Source organism: Hyla sarda, chromosome 7 (genome assembly GCF_029499605.1).
Source record: "Hyla sarda isolate aHylSar1 chromosome 7, aHylSar1.hap1, whole genome shotgun sequence".
Lineage (NCBI taxonomy): Eukaryota > Metazoa > Chordata > Amphibia > Anura > Hylidae > Hyla > Hyla sarda.
Window position 1 is genome coordinate 13,692,597 of NC_079195.1, and position 26,411 is coordinate 13,719,007.

Here is a 26,411-nt window from a genome sequence, read left to right on the forward strand (position 1 = left end):
TCCTTCAAATAGCGAGAATTCCAATCCGCTACGATGTTGGACACACCAGGAAGGTATTCCGCAATCGGAATGATGTCCCGGGATAAACAGAAATGCCAGAACGTGGACGCGATGTCCGCCAGCACTCTGGACCTCGTACCTCCCAGGCGGTTGACGTATTGAACCGCCGCCACATTGTCCATGCGTACAATTACGCAACAATTGGAATGGTGAGGGAGAAAACTCCTGATAGCGAAGAATGCTGCCAAGAGTTCCAAGGCATTGATGTGGAGAAAAGACTCCTCTGCGGACCATCTCCCTCCTGTGGTGTCTTGCTCCCCAACCGTGGCGGCTCGCATCGGACTCTATTATGACATCCAGGCAGGCATTGAAGATAGTCCTGCCGTTCCATTCGACAGCGTGTCGAAGCCACTACTGCAATTCCTCTACAACTTCCGGTCCGATGGTAACTTCGTCCGCATAGCGAAGACCCTGGCGAAGGTGGAGAGCTTTGAGTCGCTGAAGGGCCCGATAGTGAAGAGGGGCCGGAAATATCGCTTGAATAGAGGTCGATAATAGGCCCACAATGCGTGCAATCACCCTCAGTGATACTCGAGCTTTGCGCAAAGTCGCTCTGATTTCCTTGCGAATCAAAGCCAACTTGGATTTTGGTAACATCAAGATGGCTCGTTGGGTATCCACTAGGAAACCCAGGAACTCCATTTCCTGCGCGGGAGACAGAACCGATTTTTTGTGGTTGATGAGGAATCCCAGTTCCTCCATCAACGAAAGGGCCCATTGGCTGTGAGTCACGGCCTGTGCCCTGGACCGGGCCATAATTAGTAGATCGTCCAAGTAAATAATAAGCCGTACCCCCCTGCTCCGAAGAGCTGCTACCACCGGTTTCAGTAACTTGGTGAAACACCAAGGGGCCGATGATAACCCGAATGGAAGGCAGGTGAACTGCCACATTCGGTCCCTCCATAGGAATCGTAGGAATCTTTGGGAGGTGTGATGAATGGGGACGGTAAGATATGCGTCCTTCAGATCGATTTTTACTAACCAGTCTCCTGGCCAAAGGAGGTCGCGTAGCAGATGGATCCCTTCCATCTTGAAGTGACGGTAAGTCACGTGTTGATTCAAACCTCTCAGATTTATCACCGGGCGGTAACCGCCATCTTTCTTCTTGACCAAGAAGAGACTGGAATTCTATCCAGCTACCGTATTGAGGATCCAAACGTCTGCTGTAATCGTGGACCAGACGTGGAAAAAATATCTTAGCCTGCCCCCCACCAATGTGTGTGGAATTGAAAGGGTACTCACCGGTCGGTGGGCGAGATCTGGGGAATCCGCGACCTCCGCGTCCTCTCCATGGTCGCCCTCGAGGGGGAAAGAAAGGGGCCGGTTGGACCACGGGCAGAGCATATTGTGGTTGAGCAGGAGCAAATTGTTGCTGTGCCGGTCTAATGTAGGGCCTATATGGGGCATTGTGGCCGGCAGATCGGCCTCTGCTTCTACCGGCCTTGCCGAAAACCTTACCAGGTTGGCCCGTCTTTTTTAGAGAAGTTTGCGCCTTATCCAGGCTGGAAAACAGGCTGACAAACTTGTTAATATTTTTAATGAGGTCATCCCCAAATAAGAGACCTTCAGCGGAGGGATCCGGCTCATTCTCCGCTAAGTGGGAGAGCTGCGGCTCCAGTTTCATCAGAATGGACCGTCTCCGTTCAGTAGAACAGGCCGTGTTCGCACTGCCCAGCATGCATATAGCATGCTGGGCCCAGCCTCTCAGTTGCTCTAGGTCTACCGGTTGGGCGGTGGATGCCGCTTGCTCTGAAAGATTTAATATCTTTGTGAGCGGGCCAAGAAGATCAAGAATGCGGTCTTGGATCAACTTAAATGATCTCTCAATCCCCTTCTTTGAATACTTTCCTGATCGTGTCAGGTACTTGAGGAGAACCGGATCTATTTCTGGCGTGACCGCAATCTTCTTGGTTACACAGGGTCTGGGGCACTCAGCCCTCAATTTATTACGGTTCGTGCGGTCCAAAGCCCGTCTAGTCCAATATTCAATATATTGTGCTACGTGTGGTAGCGGTGCCCAGTCTCCGGAGCGTGGGTGTGTGATCGCATCCGGGCTGAAAAGTGGTTGGCCCAGAGAATCTAGGATCGCCTCATTTGGCGCCTCTGGTTTGGCATCAGGGTAATCAGCCATAAACCCCGCATCTTCCTCATCAGAATCAGAGCCTGTGGCCTCAGCCACATCAGACTCGCCGGACGACTCGTCGGTAGACGTGACATATGAGTCCGGTTTCGTCCGCCGGGCGGACTTCTGCCCCTTACAAGTTTTCTCCTTGGGGCCCAAGGGTCGAGAATGTATATTAGGATGCGGGGTGTGACAGACCGGTTCAGGTTCTGTCTGGGGCACATTGTAAGCTTCCCCTGCCGGGGAGTCGAAATGTCCAGAGACATGTTTTCTTTTATGTGAGACCTTACCCCTAACGGGCACCTCTCTAGAGGTAGATGCTAAAGGTTTATCATAACTCATATTTGCAGCCAGAGCTGCCTGAATGGACTTGTTAATCAAGTCCTGTATTTGAGTCGCAGACATGATCTGAGAAGCCTCAATCTCTATGCCCTCATTAGTCTGGCCAGGCAGAGTAGAGAAAGGGACTGAGGATTTTTCACCAGCCATGATAGACAGAGTAGGGAAGTTATCAGAACTTTAGCAGAAGCTACAAGTAGCCAACTGACTGTAAAATATTAGTAGTTCTGTTTAGAAGAGCTAATGCTACTAGCTAATATTAACAAACTACCTGAAGGTAACTAAACTTGGACCGGACCTATAATGCTGGCGCTCCTCTCACCGCTCGCACAACACTGGCGACGGGGAGAGGGATCCAGCAACCAGCGCTTACAGCCGTAATCTCGCGAGACCACGGCTGTAAGACCTGTGATATGTCGCACGGAATCCCGGAAGGCGACACCCGGACACGCCCCCTGACATTGCGAAGCCCGCGAAGGTGGCAAGCGGCGGGAAGAGGGTAAGAAGACGGCGCGAATAGAAAGTAAGATGGCGCCTATAGAGGGACAATACTAATGGAGGCAAATACAGAGATATGACAGGAATCACTGCTAGAGGCAGAGAAAGCTCAGAAAATGCAGAGTATGAAGAGAAAATAGGTATGAGGAGAAAATAGGTATATATATAAATATATATACCCCGAAAATTAGTAATATTAGAATAACAGAGAAAATAACAGCCGGAGTATACAGGGCATAATCCTAGATACCCTGAATACACCCGGAATCACAATTAATACACATTAATTCACAGAGAATATACTTAACTTGCTGCCATGAGCAGAAAGAAAGAGGAGGAGGAGGTCCAGACAGCCCCTTATATAGGGTCGCCGACCCAGAGGAGGGAGGATCCGGGGGCTGCTGGGAGTTGTAGTTTTAATGAAATTTTTATACTAAAGTGAATTAATTGTCTGTAGTTTTTCTGCTATGGGCATTAAAGAGAAAGTTTAATGCAAGATATGAGCCTCCTGTCTGATATATAACTCAGGATCAGTACAGGATAAGTAATGTAATGCATGTACACAGTGATCTCACCAGCAGAATAGTGAGTACAGCTCTGGAGTATAATACAGGATATAACTCAGGATCAGTACAGGATAAGTAATGTAATGTATGTACACAGTGACCTCACCAGCAGAATAGTGAGGACAGCTCTGGAGTATAATACAGGATATAACTCAGGATCAGTACAGGATAAGTAATGTAATGCATGTACACAGTGATCTCACCAGCAGAATAGTGAGTACAGCTCTGGAGTATAATACAGGATATAACTCAGGATCAGTACAGGATAAGTAATGTAATGTATGTACACAGTGACCTCACCAGCAGAATAGTGAGTACAGCTCTGGAGTATAATACAGGATATAACTCAGGATCAGTACAGGATAAGTAATGTAATGTATGTACACAGTGACCTCACCAGCAGAATAGTGAGTACAGCTCTGGGGTATAATAGAGGATATAACTCAGGATCAGTACAGGATAAGTAATGTAATGTATGTACACAGTGATCTCACCAGCAGAATAGTGAGTACAGCTCTGGGGTATAATACAGGATATAACTCAGGATCAGTACAGGATAAGTAATGTAATGTATGTACACAGTGACCTCACCAGCAGAATAGTGAGTGCAGCTCTGGAGTATAATACAGGATATAACTCAGGATCAGTACAGGATAAGTAATGTAATGTATGTACACAGTGACCTCACCAGCAGAATAGTGAGTACAGCTCTGGGGTATAATAGAGGATATAACTCAGGATCAGTACAGGATAAGTAATGTAATGTATGTACACAGTGACCCAACCAGCAGAATAGTGAGTACAGCTCTGGAACATAATACAGGATATAACTCAGGATCAGTACAGGATAAGTAATGTAATGTATGTACACAGTGACCTCAACAGCAGAATAGTGAGTACAGCTCTGGAACATAATACAGGATATAACTCAGGATCAGTACAGGATAAGTAATGTAATGTATGTACACAGTGACCTCACCAGCAGAATAGTGAGTACAGCTCTGGAGTATAATAAAGGATATAACTCAGGATCAGTACAGGATAAGTAATGTAATGTATGTACACAGTGACCCCACCAGCAGAATAGTGAGTACAGCTCTGGAACATAATACAGGACATGACTCCTTTAACTTGAACAACACAAGTTGTTCTGGGGTTGATAATAATTTCTGCTGATCTTCTATTGCCGCCTACCACCCAGCTTTCCCAGAACGGAAAGAACTAAGAAGCTGACAGACGCCATATTATCAGATAATTTGCTTTTTTTAGTGGTCTCTCGTGAGATGACTGGTGAGTCGTAGACACGTTCGTGTGAGAACCGGATTATTTTTACCATCTTTCGCCACCGGCTGAGCTATAATAATGTTATTACAGACCGGCTCAGTCATTGCACTTGTTCCTTTAAGTTCCAGTGTGACTTCACTCTCCTTTTTAGACGGAGCCGTCACCCATACGTCGTCCATTCCCCCCCTCTATAAATGAGACCCCCGCGCCTTCACTGGTGGACATAAATAGCGCCTCCTCATAGCTGGGAGATCTTAAAGCCGTAATAAGGTCGTAGCCGGACGTTGGTGTAGTGGGGTCTGACACTTTATAATACAGTCTGCTCCACCTGCTCCAGAATATACAGGGATATTATACGTTTTATTGGACGGATTTCACAATGAACGTGGTGTCCTGTGCCCGCTGCGGGTATGGCGTCTACCCGGCCGAGAAGATTAGCTGTATAGATCAGGTGAGTACGCCATAATATACTATATATACACAATGAGGGAGATTTATCAAAACCTGTCCAGAGGAAAAGTGGAGCGGTTGCCCATAGCAACCAATCAGATGGCTTCTTTTAGTTTTCAGAGGCATTTTCAAAAATGAAAGAAGAAATCTGATTGGTTGCTATGGGCAACTGGTCAACTTTTCCTCTGCACAAGTTTTAATATATCTCCCCCAATATAACAGTGTTTCCCAACCAGTGTGCCTCCAGCTGTTGAAAAACTACAACTCCCAGCATGCCCGGACAGCCTTCGGCTGTCCGGGCATGCTGGGAGTTGTAGTTTTGCAACAGCTGGAGGAGCACTGGTTTAGAAACACTGTGATATAATAATAAATATAAAACCACGTCACTGATAATTGTAGTGTATCTAAGCGTACCATGTGTAATACTGTTTCCTGAGCCACTGTATCTAATCCTATCATGTGTGATACTGTCTGCTGAGCTGTGTAACCAAATCCTTACTGTGCGATACTGTCTGCCAAACTGTATCTAGTCCCTTACCATGTTATACTGTCTTCTGAGCTGTGTATCTAATCCCTTACTGTGCGATACTGTCTGCTGAGCTGTGTATCTAATCCCTTACTGTGCGATACTATCTGCTGAGCTGTGTATCTAATCCCTTACTGTGCGAAACTGTCTGCCGAACTGTATCTAATCCCTTACTGTGTTATACTGTCTGCTGTACTGTGTATCTAATCCCTTACAGTGTGATACTGTCTGCTGAGCTGTGTATCTAATCCTTTACTGTGCGATACTGTCTGCTGAGCTGTGTATCTAATCCTTTACTGTGCGCTACTGTCTGCTGAGCTGTGTATCTAATCCTTTACTGTGCTATACTGTCTGCTGAGATATGTATCTAATCCTTTACTGTGTGATACTGTCTGCTGAGATGTGTATCTAATCCTTTACTGTGTGATACTGTCTGCTGAGCTGTGTATCTCATCCCTCACTGTGCAAAACTGTCTGCCGAGCTGTATCTAATCCATTACTGTGTTATACTGTCTGCTGTACTGTGTATCTAATCTCTTACAGTGTGATACTGTCTGCTGAGCTGTGTATCTAATCCTTTACTGTGTGATACTGTCTGCTGAGCTGTGTATCAAATTTTTTACTGTGCGATACTGTCTGCTGAGCTGTGTATCTAATCCTTTACTGTGATACTGTTATGCCGAGCGCTCCTGGTCCCTGCTCCTCCCCGGAGCGCTCGCGGCGTTCCTCTCTCTGCAGCGCCCCGGTCAGACCCGCTGACCGGGAGCGCTGCACTGACACTGCCGGCGGGGATGCGACTCGCATAGCGGGACGCGCCCGCTCGCGAATCGCATCCCAAGTCACTCACCTGTCCCGGTCCCCGGCTGTCACGTCCTGGCGCGTGCGGCTCCGCTCCTTAGGGCGAAAGGGCCAGTGCACCAATGATTGGTGCCTGGCCCAATCAGTCTAATTAACCTCCACCTGCATATATAACCTCACTTCCCCTTCACTTCCTTGCCAGATCTTGTTGCCATTGTGCCAGAGAAAGCGTTTACAGTGTTTGCCTTAACAGTGTTCCTGACCTCTTGCTATCGCCATTGACTACGAACCTTGCCTCTGTCTAGTCCTTCTGTCCCACGCCTTCTCAGCAGTCAGCGAGGTTGAGCCGTTGCCGGTGGATACGACCTGGTTGCTACCGCCGCAGCAAGATCATCCCGCTTTGCAGCGGGCTCTGGTGAATACCAGTAGCAACCTAGAACCGGTCCACTGACATGGTCCACGCCAATCCCTCGCTGGCACAGAGGATCCACACCCAGCCTGCCGAATCGTAAATGTAGATCCGGCCATGGATCCCGCTGAAGTCCCGCTGCCAGTTGTCGCTGACCTCACCACGGTGGTCACCCAGCAGTCTCAACAGATAGAGCAACTTGGACAACAGTTCGCCCAACAAGGACAGCAGCTGTCGCAGTTGACCGCCATGCTACAGCAACTTCTGCCACAGCTACAGCAGCAACCATCTCCTCCGCCAGCTCCTGCACCTCCTCCTCCGCGAGTGCCCACTCCTGGCCTCCGCTTGTCCCTGCCGGACAAATTTGATGGGGACTCTAGACTTTGCCGAGGTTTCCTGTCACAATGTTCCCTACATTTGGAGATGCTGTCGGACCTATTTCCTACAGAACGGTCGAAGGTGGCTTTCGTGGTCAGTCTCCTGTCTGGAAAGGCCTTGTCTTGGGCCACACCGCTCTGGGACCGCAATGATCCTGCCACAGCCACAGTCCAGTCCTTCTTCGCTGAAGTCCGTAGTGTCTTCGAAGAACCAGCCCGAGCTTCTTCTGCCGAAACTGCCCTGCTGAACCTGGTCCAGGGTAATTCTTCAGTAGGCGAGTACGCCATCCAATTTTGTACCCTCGCCTCTGAATTATCTTGGAACAACAAGGCCCTCTGCGCGACCTTTAAAAAAGGCCTATCCAGTAACATCAAGGATGTGCTGGCCGCACGAGAGATTCCTGCCAACCTGCATGAACTTATCCATTTGGCCACCCGCATTGACATGCGTTTTTCTGAGAGACACCAGGAGCTCCACCAGGAAAAAGACCTTAATCCATGGGCACCTCTCTCACAGTATCCTCTGCAATCTACCCCTGTGCCTCCTGCCGAGGAGGCTATGCAAGTGGATCGGTCTCGCCTGACCCATGAAGAGAGGAATCGCCGTAGAGATAAAAATCTATGTCTGTACTGCGCTAGTACCGAACATTTCTTGGTGGATTGCCCTATTCGTCCTCCACTTCTGGGAAACGCACGCACGCACCCAGCTCACGTGGGAGTGGCGTCTCTTGGTCTGAAGTCTGCTCCTCCACGTCTCACTGTGCCCGTACGGATTTCTCCTTCTGCCAACTCCTCCTTCTCAGCCGTGGCCTTCTTGGACTCTGGCTCTGTGGGAAATTTCATTTTGGCCTCTTTTGTTAATAAGTTCAACATCCCTGTGACCCGTCTCGTCAAGCCGCTCTACATTTCCTCGGTCAACGGAGTAAAGTTGGACTGCACTGTGCGTTACCGCACAGAACCCCTGCTCATGAGCATTGGACGGCATCACGAAAAAAATTTAATTTTTTGTTTTGCCCAACTGCACATCTGAAGTCCTCCTCGGTCTGCCATGGCTCCAACGCCACTCTCCTACCCTTGACTGGACCACCGGGGAGATCAAGTGCTGGGGTGCTTCTTGCCACAAAAAATGCCTCACGTCTGCTCCCAGTCCCGTCTGTCGGGCCTCAGTGTCTCCTCCTTTACCTGGTCTCCCCAAGGTCTATCAGGACTGTGCCGTGCCTCCTCATAGCCCCCGTCCTGGTAACACTCTGCCCCGTGCCAAGCTTCACCCTCTGCCCCCCCTCCCCATTCCCACTCCTTCTGAACTGCCTGCCATTGATGAGTATACCCAGGACTTCTCTGTCCTCAAGAAGGAGACTCTACAATCGCTCCCAATGTCCTCGTCCCTTGTTGAGCGACAACCGGACAAAAAGAGGGGGAGACCTAAGGGGGGGGGGGAGGTACTGTTACGCTAAGCGCTCCGGGTCCCTGCTCCTCCCCAGAGCGCTCGCGGCGTTCCTCTCTCAGCAGCGCCCCAGTCAGACCCGCTGACCGGGAGCGCTGCACTGACACTGCCGGCGGGGATGCGATTCGCATAGCGGGACGCGCCCGCTCGCGAATCGCATCCCAAGTCGCTCACCTGTCCCGGTCCCCGGCTGTCACGTCCTGGCGCGTGCGGCTCCGCTCCTTAGGGCGTGCGCGCGCCAGCTCTCTAAGATTTAAAGGGCCAGTGCACCAATGATTGGTGCCTGGCCCAATCAGCCTAATTAGCTTCCACCTGCTCCCTAGCTATAATACCTCACTTCCCCTGCACTCCCTTGCCGGATCTTGTTGCCTTGTGCCAGTGAAAGCGTTTAGTGTTGTCCAAAGCCTGTGTTACCTGATCTCCTGCTATCCATATTGACTACGAACCTTGCCGCCTGCCCCGACCTTCTGCTACGTCTGACCTTGCCTCTGCCTAGTCCTTCTGTCCCACGCCTTCTCAGCAGTCAGCGAGGTTGAGCCGTTGCCGGTGGATACGACCTGGTTGCTACTGCCGCAGCAAGACCATCCCGCTTTGCGGCGGGCTCTGGTGAATACCAGTAGCAACCTAGAACCGGTCCACCGACACGGTCCACGCCAATCCCTCGCTGACACAGAGGATCCACATCCAGCCTGCCGAATCCTAACAGATACTGTCTACTGAGATGTGTATCTAATCCTTTACTGTGTAATACTGTCTGCTATGCTATGTATCTAATCCTTTACTGTATAATACTGTCTGCTGAGTTGTGTATCTAATCTTTTACTGTGTGATACTGTCTGCTGAGATGTGTATCTAATCCTTTACTGTATAATACTGTCTGCTGTGCTATGTATCTAATCCTTTACTGTGTAATACTGTCTGCTGAGCTGTGTATCTAATCCCTTACTGTGTGATGCTCTCTGCTCAGCTGTAGCACTATTAGATTAGAACTGCTATGGCATTTGTATTGGCTTTCATTGTATGGCTTGTTACCCTATGGCAGTGTTATATGGACCCTGTTTGGCACTATAATTTGGGGTTGGTTACGGTACTGTATGTGCTCTGATATGGCACTGTGTCTTGTAATTTGGGCACTGTACGGTAGTATTGTTGGTGTACAGCTGTGTGGGCACTTTATGGCACAACTATTTGGATGTATAAGTGGTTGTTATTTAGGCAGCTGCAGAACAATTTTGTAGCCCTATGGTGCTATAATTTTGACACTTTATTATACTATAATTTTTGTGAACGCTGTTGAAGTATTATTAAGACATATATCTATATATATATATATATATATATATATATATATATATAGCATCATTTGAGAAATAAATTATACTGTTCTTTTCTATGAAAGTAATGTTTAGGAACTACATTGCATAATTGTTTTGGGTGTTATGTTGCTCTATTATTTGGGCACTACATTGTTCTATTATTTGTACACTACGTTGCTCTATTATTTGGGCACTACATTGTTCTAATATTTGTACACTACGTTGCTCTATTATTTGGGCACTACGTTGCTCTATTATTTGGGCACTGCGTTTCTCTATTATTTGGGCACTACATTGTTCTATTATTTGTACACTACATTGATCTATTATTTGGGCACTACATTGTTCTATTATTTGTACACTACATTGATCTATTATTTGAGCACTGCATTCCTCTATTATTTGGCCACTACATTGCACTATTATTTGAGCACTACATTGCTCTATTTTTGGGCACTTCATTGCTCTATTATTTGTACACTACATTGCTCTATTATTTGGGCACTATGTTGCTGTATTATTTGGGAACTACATTGCTCTATTATTTGGGCACTGCATTGCTCTATTATTTGGGCACTACATTGCTCTATTATTTGTACACTACACTGATCCATTATTTGTGCACTACATTGCTCTATTATTTGTGCACTACATTGCTCTATTATTTGTACACTACATTGTTCTATTATTTGTACACTACATTGTTCTATTATTTGGGCACTACATTGCTCTATTATTTGTACACTGCATTGCTCTATTATTTGTACACTACATTGCTCTATTATTTGTGCACTACATTGCTCTATTATTTGTACACTACACTGCTCTATTATTTGGGAACTATGTTGCTGTATTATTTGGGAACTACATTGCTCTATTATTTGGGAACTACATTGCTCTATTATTTGGGCACTACATTGTTCTATTATTTGGGCACTACATTGTTCTATTATTTGTACACTACATTGCTCTATTATTTGGGCACTACATTGTTCTATTATTTGTACACTACATTGATCTATTATTTGTACACTACATTGATCTATTATTTGGGCACTACATTGCTCTATTATTTGGGAACTACATTGCTCTATTATTTGGGCACTACATTGTTCTATTATTTGTACACTACATTGATCTATTATTTGTACACTACATTGATCTATTATTTGGGCACTACATTGCTCTATTATTTGGGAACTACATTGCTCTATTATTTGGGCACTACATTGTTCTATTATTTGTACACTACATTGTTCTATTATTTGTACACTACATTGATCTATTATTTGTACACTACACTGCTCTATTATTTGTACACTACACTGCTCTATTATTTGGGAACTACATTGCTCTATTTTTGGGCACTACATTGCTCTATTGTTTGTACACTACACTGCTCTGTTACTTGTACACTACATTGTTCTATTATTTTGGCACTACATTGCTCTATTATTTGGGCACTACATTGCTCTATTTTTGTGCACTTCATTGCTCTATTATTTGTACACTACATTGTTCTATTATTTGTACACTACATTGCACTATTATTTGGGCACTTCATTGCTCTATTTTTGGGCACTTCATTGCTCTATTATTTGTACACTACATTGCTCTATTATTTGTACACTACATTGCTCTATTATTTGGGCACTACATTGCTCTATTATTTGGGCACTACATTGCTCTATTATTTGGGCACTACATTGCTCTATTTTTGGGCACTACATTGCTCTATTATTTGTACACTACATTGTTCTATTATTTGTACACTACATTGTTCTATTATTTGGGCACTGCATTCCTCTATTATTTGGGCACTACATTGCTCTATTATTTGTACACAATGTTGCTCTTTTATTTGTGCACTACATTGTTCTTTTATTTGGGCACTAAGGAGATTCATCAAATCTAATAGTTGCCCAGTTACCTATAGCAACCAATGAGATAGCTTCTTTCATTTTTAACAAGGCCTCTGAAAACTGAAAGGCGTGAACTGATTGGTTGCTATGGGCAACTGGGCATTTTTTCCTCTGGACTGGTTTTGATAAATCTCCCCCTATACTGCCCTATTATTTGGGCACTATACTGATCTATTATTTGTACACTACATTGCTCTATTATTTGGGCACTATGTTGCTGTATTATTTGGGCACTGCATTGCTCTATTATTTGGGCACTGCGTTGCTCTATTATTTGTACACTACATTGCTCTATTATTTGGGCACTACATTGCTCTATTATTTAGTAGCCACATTGATCTATTATTTGGGCAATATATTGGTCTGTTATTTGGGCACTAAGCTATTCAATTATTTGGACACTGTATCACTCTACTGTATGGGCATCACACTGCCCTAATAATTGGACACTACATTGTTCTATTATTTGGGTGTTATGTTGCTCTATTATTTGGGCACTGTGTTACTCTGTTACTTGTACATTACATTGTTCTATTATTTGTACACTACATTGTTCTATTATTTGGGCACTGCATTCCTCTATTATTTGGGCACTGCATTCCTCTATTATTTGGGCACTACATTGCTCTATTATTTGGGCACTACATTGCTCTATTATTTGTACACTACATTGCTCTATTATTTGTACACTACACTGATCTATTATTTGTACACTACATTGCTCTATTATTTGGGCACTACATTGCTCTATTATTTGGGCACTACATTGCTCTATTATTTGTACACTACATTGCTCTATTATTTGTACACTACATTGCTCTATTATTTGTACACTACACTGATCCATTATTTGGGTGCTACATTGCTCTATTATTTGGGCACTACGTTGCTCTATTATTTGGGCACTACGTTGCTCTATTATTTGTGCACTACATTGCTCTATTATTTGGGCACTACATTGTTCTATTATTTGGGCACTGCGTTGCTCTATTATTTGTACACTACATTGATCTATTATTTGGGCACTACATTGCTCTATTATTTGGGCACTACATTGCTCTATTATTTGGGCACTACATTGCTCTATTATTTGGGCACTGTGTTGCTGTATTATTTGTACACTACATTGCTCTATTATTTGTACACTACATTGCTCTATTATTTGTACACTACATTGTTCTATTATTTGTACACTACATTGCTCTATTATTTGTACACTACACTGATCTATTATTTGTACACTACACTGATCTATTATTTGTACACTACACTGATCTATTATTTGGGCACTACATTGTTCTATTATTTGGGCACTACATTGTTCTATTATTTGGGCACTACATTGCTCTATTATTTGGTCACTACATTGCTCTATTATTTGGTCACTACATTGCTCTATTATTTGTACACTACATTGCTCTATTATTTGGGCACTACATTGCTCTATTATTTGGGCACTACATTGCTCTATTATTTGGGCACTACATTGCTCTATTATTTGGGCACTGTGTTACTCTGTTACTTGTACATTACATTGTTCTATTATTTGTACACTACATTGTTCTATTATTTGGGCACTCCATTGCTCTATTATCTGGGCACTACATTGCTCTATTATTTATACACTACGTTGCTCTTTTATTTGGGCACTGCGTTGCTCTATTATTTGTACACTACATTGCTCTATTATTTGGGCACTGTATCACTCTACTGTATGGGCATTACACTGCCCTAATAATTGGGCACTACATTTTTCTATTATTTGAGCACTACATTGTTCTATTAGGCTTGGTTCACATATGTCCGGCATCTGGCATAGGTGAACTCAGCCTAAATCTAGACGCAACTTATGCCACAACTGATGACAAGTGCCCAAATAATAGAGCAATGTAGTGCCCAAATGATAGAACAATGTAGTGCCCAAATAATAGAGCTATGTAGTGTACAAATAATAGAACAATGTAGTGCCCAAATAATAGAGCAATGTAGTGCCCAAATGATAGAACAAAGTAGTGCCCAAATAATAGAGCTATGTAGTGTACAAATAATAGAACAATGTAGTGCCCAAATAATAGAGCAATGTAGTGCCCAAATAATAGAGCAATGTAGTGCCCAAATGATAGAACAATGTAGTGCCCAAATAATAGAGCTATGTAGTGTACAAATAATAGAACAATGTAGTGCCCAAATAATAGAGCAATGGAGTGCCCAAATAATAGAGCTATGTAGTGTACAAATAATAGAACAATGTAGTGCCCAAATAATAGAGCTATGTAGTGCCCAAATGATAGAGCAATGTAGTGCCCAAATGATAGAGCAATGTAGTGCCCAAATAATAGAGCAATGTAGTGCCCAAATGATAGAACAATGTAGTGCCCAAATAATAGAGCTATGTAGTGTACAAATAATAGAACAATGTAGTGCCCAAATAATAGAGCAATGTAGTGCCCAAATAATAGAGCTATGTAGTGTACAAATAATAGAGCAATGTAGTGCCCAAATAATAGAGCTATGTAGTGTACAAATAATAGAGCTATGTAGTGTACAAATAATAGAGCATTGTAGTGTACAAATAATAGAGCAATGTAGTGCCCAAATAATAGAGCTATGTAGTGTACAAATAATAGAACAATGTAGTGTACAAATAATAGAACAATGTAGTGCCCAAATAATAGAGCAATGTAGTGCCCAAATAATAGAGCTATGTAGTGCCCAAATAATAGAGCAATGTAGTGCCCAAATAATAGAGCTATGTAGTGTACAAATAATAGAGCAATGTAGTGCCCAAATAATAGAGCAATGTAGTGCCCAAATAATAGAGCAACGTAGTGCCCAAATAATAGAGCAATGTAGTGCCCAAATGATAGAACAATGTAGTGTACAAATAATAGAGCAATGTAGTGCCCAAATAATAGAGCTATGTAGTGTACAAATAATAGAACAATGTAGTGCCCAAATAATAGAGCAATGTAGTGCCCAAATAATAGAGTTATGTAGTGTACAAATAATAGAGCAATGTAGTGCCCAAATAATAGAGCTATGTAGTGTACAAATAATAGAGCATTGTAGTGTACAAATAATAGAGCATTGTAGTGTACAAATAATAGAGCAATGTAGTGCCCAAATAATAGAGCTATGTAGTGCCCAAATAATAGAGCTATGTAGTGCCCAAATAATAGAGCAATGTAGTGCCCAAATAATAGAGCTATGTAGTGTACAAATAATAGAACAATGTAGTGCCTAAATAATAGAGCAATGTTGTGCCTAACATTTTGGACACTGTATGGCTCAATTATATGGACATGAATGGCTCTACTATATGGTACTATTTGAGCAAATATATATAAATATATAAAAGTGTCTGCATTTTATAATTTCTGAAGATGTCACTTACATCGGAGTTTCTCTCTTCTGAACAGGTTGACCACTTCATTGTGTCTCAATTGTTGTCTACTGATAATGTCACTAGAATGGTGGATTTAACCCTTACATTTCCTGGCTCTCAGTGCCTTTGTGCCTGTATCTAACCCTGAGATCCTCACTTGGGCTACTGTCTGTTGTCATAGTCTTCTGGGGAAGTTAAAGGGGGTTTCTAGGATGAGAGAAACTGGTGCCACACTTCCCATATGTAATTTCTACTATAACAGTATATGAACAAAAAGATGCTGGTATAACCTGAGTATACACTGTATATAATTATATATGTACAGCTGGTATAAGTTATATATCTCCTGTATATAGTGATATGGACCATACTGGTATAACCTGGTATATACTGTATATAATATATATGTGCAGCTGGTATATGTTATATATCTCCTGTATATAGTGATATGGACCATGCTGGTATAACCTGAGTATACACTGTATATAATTTATATGTACAGCTGGTATAAGTTATATTTCTCCTGTATATAGTGATATGGACCATGCTGGTATAACCTGGGTATATACTGTATATAATATATATGTACAGCTGGTATAAGTTATATATCTCCTGTATATAGTGATATGGACCATGCTGGTATAACCTGGTATATACTGTATATAATTATATATGTACAGCTGGTATAAGTTATATATCTCCTGTATATAGTGATATGGACCATGCTGGTATAACCTGGTATATACTGTATATAATATATATGTACAGCTGGTATAAGTTATATATCTCCTGTATATAGTGATATGGACCATGCTGGTATAACCTGGGTATATACTGTATATAATATATATGTACAGCTGGTATAAGTTATATATCTCCTGTATATAGTGATATGGACCATGCTGGTATAACCTGGTATATACTGTATATAATATATATGTACAGCTGGTATAAGTTATATATCTCCTGTATATAGTGATATGGACCATGCTGGTATAACCTGGGTATATACTGTATATAATATATATGTACAGCTGGTATAAGTTATATATCTCCTGTATATAGTGATATGGACCATGCTGGTATAACCTGGTATATACTGTATATAATTATATATGTACAGCTGGTATAGGTTATATATCTCCTGTATATAGTGATATGGACCATGCTGGTATAACCTGGTATATACTGTATATAATATATATGTACAGCTGGTATAAGTTATATATCTCCTGTATATAGTGATATGGACCATGCTGGTATAACCTGGGTATATACTGTATATAATTATATATGTACAGCTGGTATAAGTTATATATCTCCTGTATATAGTGATATGGACCATGCTGGTATAACCTGCTTATATAATTATCTGCGATTCTATTGTTGGTCTCTATTCTTGGACGTCTTTTCTCCTTTCCAGTTTCTTCGAGCTTCTTAGAAAGACTTTGAGTTTCTCTTATTTCATGTCCTGGATTTGTCTCTGGTAACATCATGTCCTGCTCTCATATTCCTGGAGTTGTTGTTGTGATCCTTTAAAGGGGTACTCCGGTGAAAAACTTTTTATTTATTTTTTAAATCAACTGGTGCCAGAAAGTTAAACAGATTTGTAAATTACTTCTATTAAAAAAATCTTAATCCTTCCAGTACTTATTAGCTGCTGAATACTACAGAGGAAATTTTTTTTTTTTTTGAACACAGATCTCTCTGCTGACATCACGAGCACAGTGCTCTCTGCTGACATCTCTGTCCAATTTAGGAACTGTCCAGAGCAGCATATGTTTACTATGGGGATTTTCTTCTACTTTGGACAGTTCTTAAAATGGAAAGTTGGTATGTTAGTATCCTTAGTATGTAAGATGTTTGATTATTATTATTATTAGTTGATATCAAGTTAGTTATGAATAGTATTATGTTTTATTAGTTATTAATTATTCATAGTATTATTTTGTTAGTTATTATTAATTATTCATAGTATTATTTTATTAGTTATTATTAATTATTCATAGTATTATTGTTATTAGTTATTCACTGTATTATTTTTTTATTAGTTTTAGTTACTTATTAGTTATTTTTAGTTAATGTTTGGTTACTTTTATTATTATTTATTTATTGTCATTATTGTTATTATTAGTTAATGTTAGATTACTGTTATTATTTAATAGTTTTTATGAACACAAGTTCCGGATGGTCGGGGAATATCAGTTACCTATATTTTTATTCTGTACACCGGTAGACCCATTATTTTTGCTTCGGTTCCATCACGCTTCATCTATCACATTATACTGATCTCCTTTTACCCGTCTGTTCTCTTCCTGCTTTTTTTGAGAGATTCCACCCATCTTGTTAGAGAATTAAAGGAGATCTCTGGCAAAAAAAAAATTAAAGGTATCCTCTGGGTCCCTCGCGATCACCCGGGCGGGGCGCCAGCTCTCGGTGAGAAGCACATACTGCAACCGGCACGCGCCCCATTCATTCCTATGGGGGCGCCAAAAAGACCCAAGTACAGCTCTTCAGAAGTGTGAATGGGGGTGTGGAATCCCATAGAAGTCTATTGGCTTTAAAGGGGTACTCCAGCCCTAAGACATCTTATTCCCTATTCAAAGGATAGGGGATAAGATGTCTGACTGCGGGGGTCCCGCCGCTGGGGACCCCCGCAATCTTGCATTCGGCAGCCACCTCTTTGAGCTGCATGCTGCGCTGCCAGCTAACAAACTGCCGGGTGCCGGAGTATCGTGACATCATGATTCCGCCCCCATGTGGCGTCACCCCCACCCCCACTATGCAAGTCTATGGGAGGGGGCGTGGCAGGGGGCGGTGACGTCATGATAGTCCGGCCCCGTGGTCAGCGCCCGGCAGTTTGTGAGCTGGCAGCGTGGCATGCAGCTCAAAAAAGTGAGTGCCGAATGCAAGATTGCCGGGATAGGGGACAAGATGTCTTAGGGCCGGAGTACCCCTTTAATTTGAGGTGGAATTCCTGCAGCGGAAATTCTGATATATGAATGGGACAGTGGAATCCCATTGAAGTGTATTGGCTATAAATTCGTGCACAAATTCAGCAGTTTCGGAAATTTCGTACAGTGCGGGCCAGTGCAGGACTAGGACCGCATGGAATGCGGCATACCGTAGACGGTTATGCATTTTGTGCAGAATCCGCACAAAGGATGACTGCGTTCATTCTTTGTGCAGACACGTGTGGTAGCCCTTGGGGGGGGTGTGTGGTAGTGGTGGTATGGTATAGATATATAAGGGGTTAATGTTAACCCTAGAAGAGTTTGTGACGCCAGGCTGAGGACTGGTATGCTGAATCAGTGTTCTGGCCTATCGCCGCCCTTCTCAGTAACGATAGGTGCATAAAATAACTGAAGGTCCACAAGGAGATTTGAACTCTTGAACTTGAATAACGTTTACTGAAGTGTTTGCAATATTCACGGCACAGTAACAGTCTCATACAAACAGTCCTTTGGTTACTTAGTGACTGGCAGTAGTTGCGGACCTTGAGCTAGACAATAAGTCTCTGAATTTAGGAAGAGATTTGCAGATCCATCCGGATTTAGGGGAGTTACTAGGTCCGGTGATGCTGCAGAGTGTTTGGGAAGTGATACACTCTATAATTGTTCAGCTGTTGCCACAAGGCTCAGGCCTAACTCACTGCGATTACTGCTGTACAGGTCTTGCTTGCTTGCTTATCCAGGAACAAGAGAGAGATAAGATGGCCGCCGCTCACTTATATGGGCAGGGGGCGTGGCGAATCTGATTGGTCTGAATGTCTGCCATTCACCATTACATGGTGTGATGGGATTGATTACGTCACAGGGCCTCCAAAGGTCCTTAAGCTAAATACCATAGAGTTCACCTTGTCACATGACCCGCAGGTCCTGCAACGCTAATGGAAACAAGTAATTAACCATTTATTTACATCTATTATTCTATTTACATTAATCTATGCATAAATTACTAATTATATATTAGGATAGAGGTGACTAGGGGTAGACTGACTAATAGGGATCCCTACGTCCTAGGGACTCCGGCTAAGGGGACCCATAAATAAACAAGTACCGTATAGAATTCGGTACTGGGATACCACAAAACCCCTTACTAAAGATAAGTCGGCCTCGACGTCTGTCCCCTGAGACAGAGGGACTAGGACTAGAACAGGATGCTATACAACAGGATGATCTGTACTCTTGCTATACATCCTAAGTAGACTAAACACATTTTGAATGCTATCTAGACATTTTGAATGCTATCTAGACAATTAAAGAAGCTATCTAGACAATTAAAAAAGCTATCTATCCTTTAGTTTCTAGCTTCCTATACAACTTTGTTAAACTTATGATACATTTTAAGCCTTACTAGGCAATTAGGTCTCTCTAGACAATTAGCTAGCTACCTAAGACATTTTATTAGCTCTCTATACATTCTGATGAGGCTAAACTGAACATTAGCACAGCCCTCTATACATAAGGCTAAATAGACATTAGTACAGCTCTATTTACCTTTTGCATCAAGCTGACTAGACATTTGTATTATCTCACACATTTTTTATGCCAAACATGAAGTTACCTGTTCGTTAGTACACGAAGGGTATACTGGCTAGCCGGAAGCTAGGTCACAGTAAGGGTGGCTGCTAGGGTCTATCGACTACACGCTACTTACCCCTAGAGCACTTTCAAAACAACCTATCCAGGTTATTCTAAGAATTACGTGTTTATTTTCTTTATTTGCAAGAGCATCTACTGGCCAGGCAGAGTGTCTCACACACGCAATGAAAAGAGAACAGAAGTGTACCTAACAGTGGCAGGAATTGGGTATCAATATGCTACAATTCCTTAAGTATTACTTAAGTGAGATATTTATTTGTTTTTGTGTATGTACTAGAGAAATTTTGAAGTAGTACATAAAGTGAATAATCTAGGGTAATGGAAAGTGATCGGCAGAGCATTGAAGTGGGTTATCAAAGGTACTATGTGTGCAGGCACTAAATATGAATCCTGGTACCTGATGGGTAATTTGCCCTGTGTAGTCCTTTGAGACTGCCGCAACACCACCTCCAAGTCATCAGGAGTTCCTTCCCTTGAGGATTCTTCAAGAACTTCAGTCCCCGAGGGACCAGCTGGAGGGCTGGAAACAGGAGCAACTTCTTCGGTAGAACTGAGGGGTTCTCTTAAGACAGATGGAGGAGTGGCTTCAATGTCCGGAGCGGTCACTGGAGCAGGACTGAGGTTGGGTGTAGCGTCCAATGGTGGTTGACATGGGGCAACAGCTACTGGCAACTGACTGGTTGGTGCGACCAGTGTCGGCTGACTGGATGGAGCTGGGAACGGTATGCCCCAACACATGATAGGCTGCTGAGATGGGAACAAAGGAACGTCCATAGTGGGATGAATTCCTTCTCCCGGCACATACTCTCTCACAGGCCTTGTCGGAGGTAGAGTAGAAGTAGCAGGAGGAGTAGGAGGAGATGGGCCAAGCATATCATCTTTCCGGCACACTTTTATCATATTCCGGTGAACCACCTGTGGCTTGGACCCATCCTTTTGTATCTCATACACGTCCGTTTCAGGGTAAGGAACTGCAGTGATGGTGTATGGCTCCGTTTCCCACAGGGAGTCCAATTTATGGGTTCTAGGAAATTTTCTGAGCCACACTTTATCTCCAAGCTGCAAGGGCTGAGCCGAAGCATGTCGATTATAGTCTTTCTGCTGGCGCTCATGAACTTCACCCATTTTCTTCTCAACGATATCCTTGGCTTCCTCAATTCTTCGTCGATGTTCTGAAACCCAACCTTGGGAAGCCTGAGGAGAATTGTTGAAAGGTGCCTGTAGCCCAAAGGTTCGATCCTGTCGGCCCATCATCAAGAAAAAGGGCGTATACCCCGTAGAGCAGTGAACAGTGTTGTTATAGATTTCTAGGAGTTCTGGCAGCAGCTGAGGCCACTCTTCGTGCTTCGAGACAGAGGCTGCTCTGAGCATCTGGATGAACACTTGATTGATCCTCTCACAGAGTCCATTCCCTTGGGGATGGTAGGCTGTTGTCCGGAGCTTCTAGCAATCATGCAGCCGGCAAAGTTCCTGGAACAACTGGGCTTCAAAGGCGGTTCCCCAATCCGTGAGGACCGATTCGGGACACCCCAGCGGTTGGATCCAATGCCGATAGAAGAGTTGAGCAGCAGGCTTGGCGGTAAGGTCCTTGAAGGGGATCACAACCGCCCACTTGGAGTAATGATCCACCATTGTTAGGGCATGACAATGGCCAGATCGAGTGGGGGCCAGCTTCACATGGTCCAAGGCAACAATTTGATTCGGTTTTTCTGTACAGATGGGATGCAAAGGGGCTCTTGCGTCCCTCCGGGGGTTCTTTATCACGTTGCACACGGAGCATTCGGCCCACCATTTCTCGATGTCTCCCTGCATCCCAATCCAGTAGAATCTCCTTCTGACTGCGATCTCCATCTTATGGACCCCGAAGTGTCCGAATTGGTCATGATGAGCATTCAGAACCATGGCTGCATCCCTCCTGGGAACCACAATCTGGTGTATGCGGTCTCCAGAGACTGGGTCCAGGGAATTTCGGTAGACCAGCCCCTTGTGCAGGAACAGGCGGTTTCTCTGCCGCTACAGCCGCTTCAATTCGAAGTCTCCATGGGCCTTGCGCACCTGAGTAGGCACTTTCTTGTGGAGGCAATAGTCGAGGAGGTCCCCAATAACTCTGCTCTCATCCTGAAGTGTCTTCCAGGTAGACAGATCTTCAGAGACCTTGGGAGATTCAGGTCCGTCACCCGCCTGGGCAGTTAGAGCATTCTGGCTCACGAACCTTTAGTAGAAGGGAGGCATTTCTACATCTTCCCACACATCTTCAGCAGGAGGTGCTTCTCCCGGGGCCATACGAGAAAGTACATCCGCATTGACATTGGTTTTTCCGCTGCGGTACTTGATGTTAAAGTCATAGTTGGCCAACCGAGAGGCCCAACGCTGTTCAAGAGCTCCCAAGTTAGCAGTGTTCAGATGGGCCAAGGGGTTGTTATCGGTGTAGACCGTGAAGAGAGTAGTAATAGCCCAAACCAGGGCCAGGAGTTCCAGCTTGAAGGAGCTGTAATTAGCATCATTCTTCTCAGCACCTAGAAGGTGCCGGCTGGCATAGGCAATCACCCTCTCCTTGCCATCTTGCACTTGAGATAAGACTGCCCCCAGACCTTCAAAGCTAGCGTCTGTGTATAAACGGAACGGCAGGCTGTAGTCAGGATACGCCAATATGGGGAGTTCCGTGAGGAGATACTTCAGGGCTCGAAAGGCGACCTCTTGTTCTTCGGCCCACTGGATGGGAAGCCTCCCATTATAGTTATCCCAGGCAGTTCCTCTCAGTAATTCAGTCAAGGGTCCGGCAATTTGAGCAAAATGAGGGATGAAACGCCGGTAATATCCAGCAAACCCCAGGAAACTTCGGACGTCTCGCTCCGTCCTGGGTGTAGGCCACTCTTTCACAGCACTCACTTTGTCTGGATCAGGCTGGACTCCTTGAGCACTGAAGACATGTCCTAAGTAGTGCACTTGAGGCTTTAGTAAGTGACACTTGGAAGGCTTAACCTTGAGTCCATGTCGGAAAAGAACTTGGAAAACTTCTTTCAGGTGATCCAGGTGTTCCTGATATGTTCGAGAGTACACTATGATGTCATCTAGATACAACAAAACCCTCTGGAAGTTAAGGTGCCCTAAGCATCGCTCCATTAGGCGTGGGAAAGTAGCTGGTGCAGTGCACAGTCCAAAGGGCATACTTTGAACTCGAAGAGACCCATGGGAGTCACAAATGCGGTCTTCTCCCTGTCCTCTTCGGCCATTGGCACCTGCCAGTAGCCGCTCATCAGATCCAGTGTGGAAAAGTAGGCGGCAGACCCCAACGCAGTCAAGGATTCTTCAATGCGTGAGAGAGGATAGGCATCCTTATGAGTTATGTTGTTTAGCTTCCGGTAGTCTACGCAAAAGCGGATCGTGCCATCTTTCTTTTTCAGCAAGACCAAAGGTGCAGCCCACGGACTCTGGCTTTCAGGTGCAGCCCACGGACTCTGGCTTTCTTGAATGACATCGGCCTCTTTCATCTCCACCAGCATTTTCTTTATGGTCTGATACATCCCAGGAGCCACAGGGCGATGCCTCTCTTTAATGGGTGGATTGTCTCCGGTGAGAATCCTATGTTTGATCATAGCGGTCCTGCCAAAGTCTGTGGGAAATTTGCTAAAAGCTTCCTGATGTTTCTTAGCCACCTGGATGACTCCTTCCACCTTTTCCTTGTAGTATCTTTGTCTGCTATCTGCAGCTGGTTCCACCAAAGTTCCGCAGGGCTCTGATCAGGTCCAGGTTGGACCACCTGTGACTTCGAGACTACATCTCTGACGTCCAGATGGTATAAAGTAGCCACTGGGGTGTACTTGGGTAGCTGGACAGCCACCTGAGAGAGATTGATAAGCCTCACTGGGACCTTCCCATTCCGTACGGTTACCAGGCTTCTAGCAGCTCGCACCAAGGGACAATCTTCCAGCAGAAGGGGCTCCAAGAGCGCTTGGTAATCTTGATTTTTCACCCCGGGTCGGACACGGCACCAAATAACTGTGGCTGTAGACTCATGGCTCGGATATCTTGAGTCCTTACTCGACAGATTTCTCCATGATGATTCACAAACTTCAGTTCTGCTTGGAGGGTTTCGAGGTGGTGTTGGGCAGCTTGCCGGCCTGGGGGTGACAAGTGAGGGAGAGATGGATGCAGTGCGCAGACAATATCATCAAAACAGTGTCTCATAATATTCATGCCTAAAATGAAATCGGCTGCTCCCTCATCTCTAACATTTGTGACCATCACCTCTTGCCTTCCTAACACATGCTTTCCTACCTGCACCGTGGGCTCCAAGGAACCATGTCTGGGTACTGGTTTCCTGTTCCCTGCAATCCCTCTGAAGTCCGCTTCCTGAGGGTCACACAACCTTTCTGGGCCCCAGTACTTATAGAAAACCCCTTGTGGGATAGTGGATACCTGAGACCCCAAATCTATCAGAGCTTGTAACCGGACACCTTCAATCATCACTTGTACGTAAGGGCAAGCAGCTACATACATAGACAGTCCTTTCTTATCACTGGTTGATTCTGGACCTTCAATCTCTACTCCTGGGGTGTCGTCTTCGACCCCAGGGGACGCCCGTTTAAAGCCCAGCATTGGCTCTTCCAGTGTCCATTCTTGTTACAATAGCTACAAACGGGTCTTTGGCTCCCAGGTGGTCTCACAGGAGGAACCCTAGGTGGAGTGACAGGGCGAGAGTCAGCCTTCTTAGGTGGTGGTGTTGCAGATCTGGAAGGGTTTGGTCATACTGTCATCCCTTTAAAGGCCTTGGCTAACTGCTCAATGTCTTGTTTAATGTCTTGTAAGTCAGCTGTCCAAGGGCTAGGATTAGATGTTGGTGGGGCAGATTGAGAAGGGACAGGCGGTTGGGGCGAAGAACCCTGAGAGTCTGTAGCAGGAGCACTAATTTCTTCTGTCTGAGGTCCCGACTCTATCACTTTCACCGCTAGTCTCTTAAAGGCTTATGAAAGCCATGTCGGGATTCTGTACGGCCAGCATCCTAAGTTGGGCCTTGTCCCATTTGTTTAACGCTCCCTCTATAAAAAGGTCCATCAGAACTCGATTGCCCTGATCGGGCGTGATGCCATCCAACCTCTGTACCGCCTCTAATGTGCTCTGCAAAGCCACTGCATATGCTCGGAGGGTCTCACCTGGCTTCTGGCATAGTTCATAGAGTTGGAGGCGTACCTCTGAGGGGGAGTGAGATTCAAACACTTGAGAAAGTCCTTCAAAAATCTGTCCCACTGAGGCCTCATCAGCCACTGGCCATGTGCAAAGTTCTTCAAAGGCAGGTCCCTGGAGTTGTCCCAGAAGCAGTTGTACCTGTTGATGAAGGGGAAGTGCATAAAATGCAAAGAGGCTGTAGGCTTTTTCTTTAAAGTCTCTTAGTGTAAAAGGATCACCATTGTAGGTGGGATGCACAGGATTCCCCACGAAGACAGGTGCTGCAACGGGGGCTCCCAACACATAGGGAGAGACTGAGGGTGGACTGGTTGGGTCCTGTTCTGCCGGTGTTGGAGGTCTTGCCGACATCACAGGCAGGGCGCGCCCTTGGGAGGTCGAGAGTGTTGGTGAGGGCAGCAACATTCTTCTAGCTGAGGGTGGAGACCCCGTTGGCTGTGCTGCTGGAGCATTGCCCCCTTGCTGTTCAGGTGGGGACTGTGGGACTGCAGGTTCCGATATTTCCGTATTTGTTATACTGGCCCTTTAAATAGACCTTGGATTCCTAGGTCCCAGGGAAATACGCAATTGTTCTTTAATCTGGAACTTGAAAGTGTAGATTTCAAACTTGAGAGCGGTGACCTGAAACTCAACAGCCTTTAATTGAAATTTGAGTGCATTGATCTGCAGCTGAAGCGATTCTATGCAGGACTTCAATTCGGTAATCTGATGTCTCAGAGTCCCGTACTGTTCCGGTTCTTCACAGCTTCCAGCCAGTTGGCGCACTCTGAGCCTTTTCCCACGCTGGGCTGTCTCTCTTTGTTGGTTTCTTGCCCTAGGCCTAGGAACAAGAGAGAGACAAAATGGCCGCCGCGGCACCGAGGGCTTCGGTGGGCGGGGTCTCTGGATCACGTGCGTCGAGATGTCCCGCACTGACTTGTAGCTCCGCAGTACTGTTCGCCTCCCCCTTACTTTACATGCGCACTTCCTCCACACAGCACCGTGCGCGCAACCTCTTGCTCCGGAATATAAGTCACAGTACATTAATAAAGTTCACTTCTTAGGGGGGAGTACACTTTCACTAGTGGCAATGGTAGGCACACACCCGAATCCTGTTCGTGCAACGCCAAAAAGGTTTTGTGGTAGCC

The 26,411-nt window shown here is 44.6% G+C and overlaps 1 protein-coding gene across 1 annotated transcript in view; it reads left to right on the forward strand.

The window, feature by feature from the left end:
• The first annotated feature begins 5,118 nt into the window (after positions 1-5,118).
• Positions 5,119-26,411, forward strand: part of NRAP (nebulin related anchoring protein) — a 164,684-nt gene continuing 143,391 nt past the window's right edge. Inside the window, exon 1 of the mRNA XM_056529361.1 lies at positions 5,119-5,320. Coding sequence (XP_056385336.1) covers positions 5,249-5,320 — 72 coding nt within the window. The 5' untranslated portion in view covers positions 5,119-5,248. The remainder of the gene's footprint in view (positions 5,321-26,411) is intronic.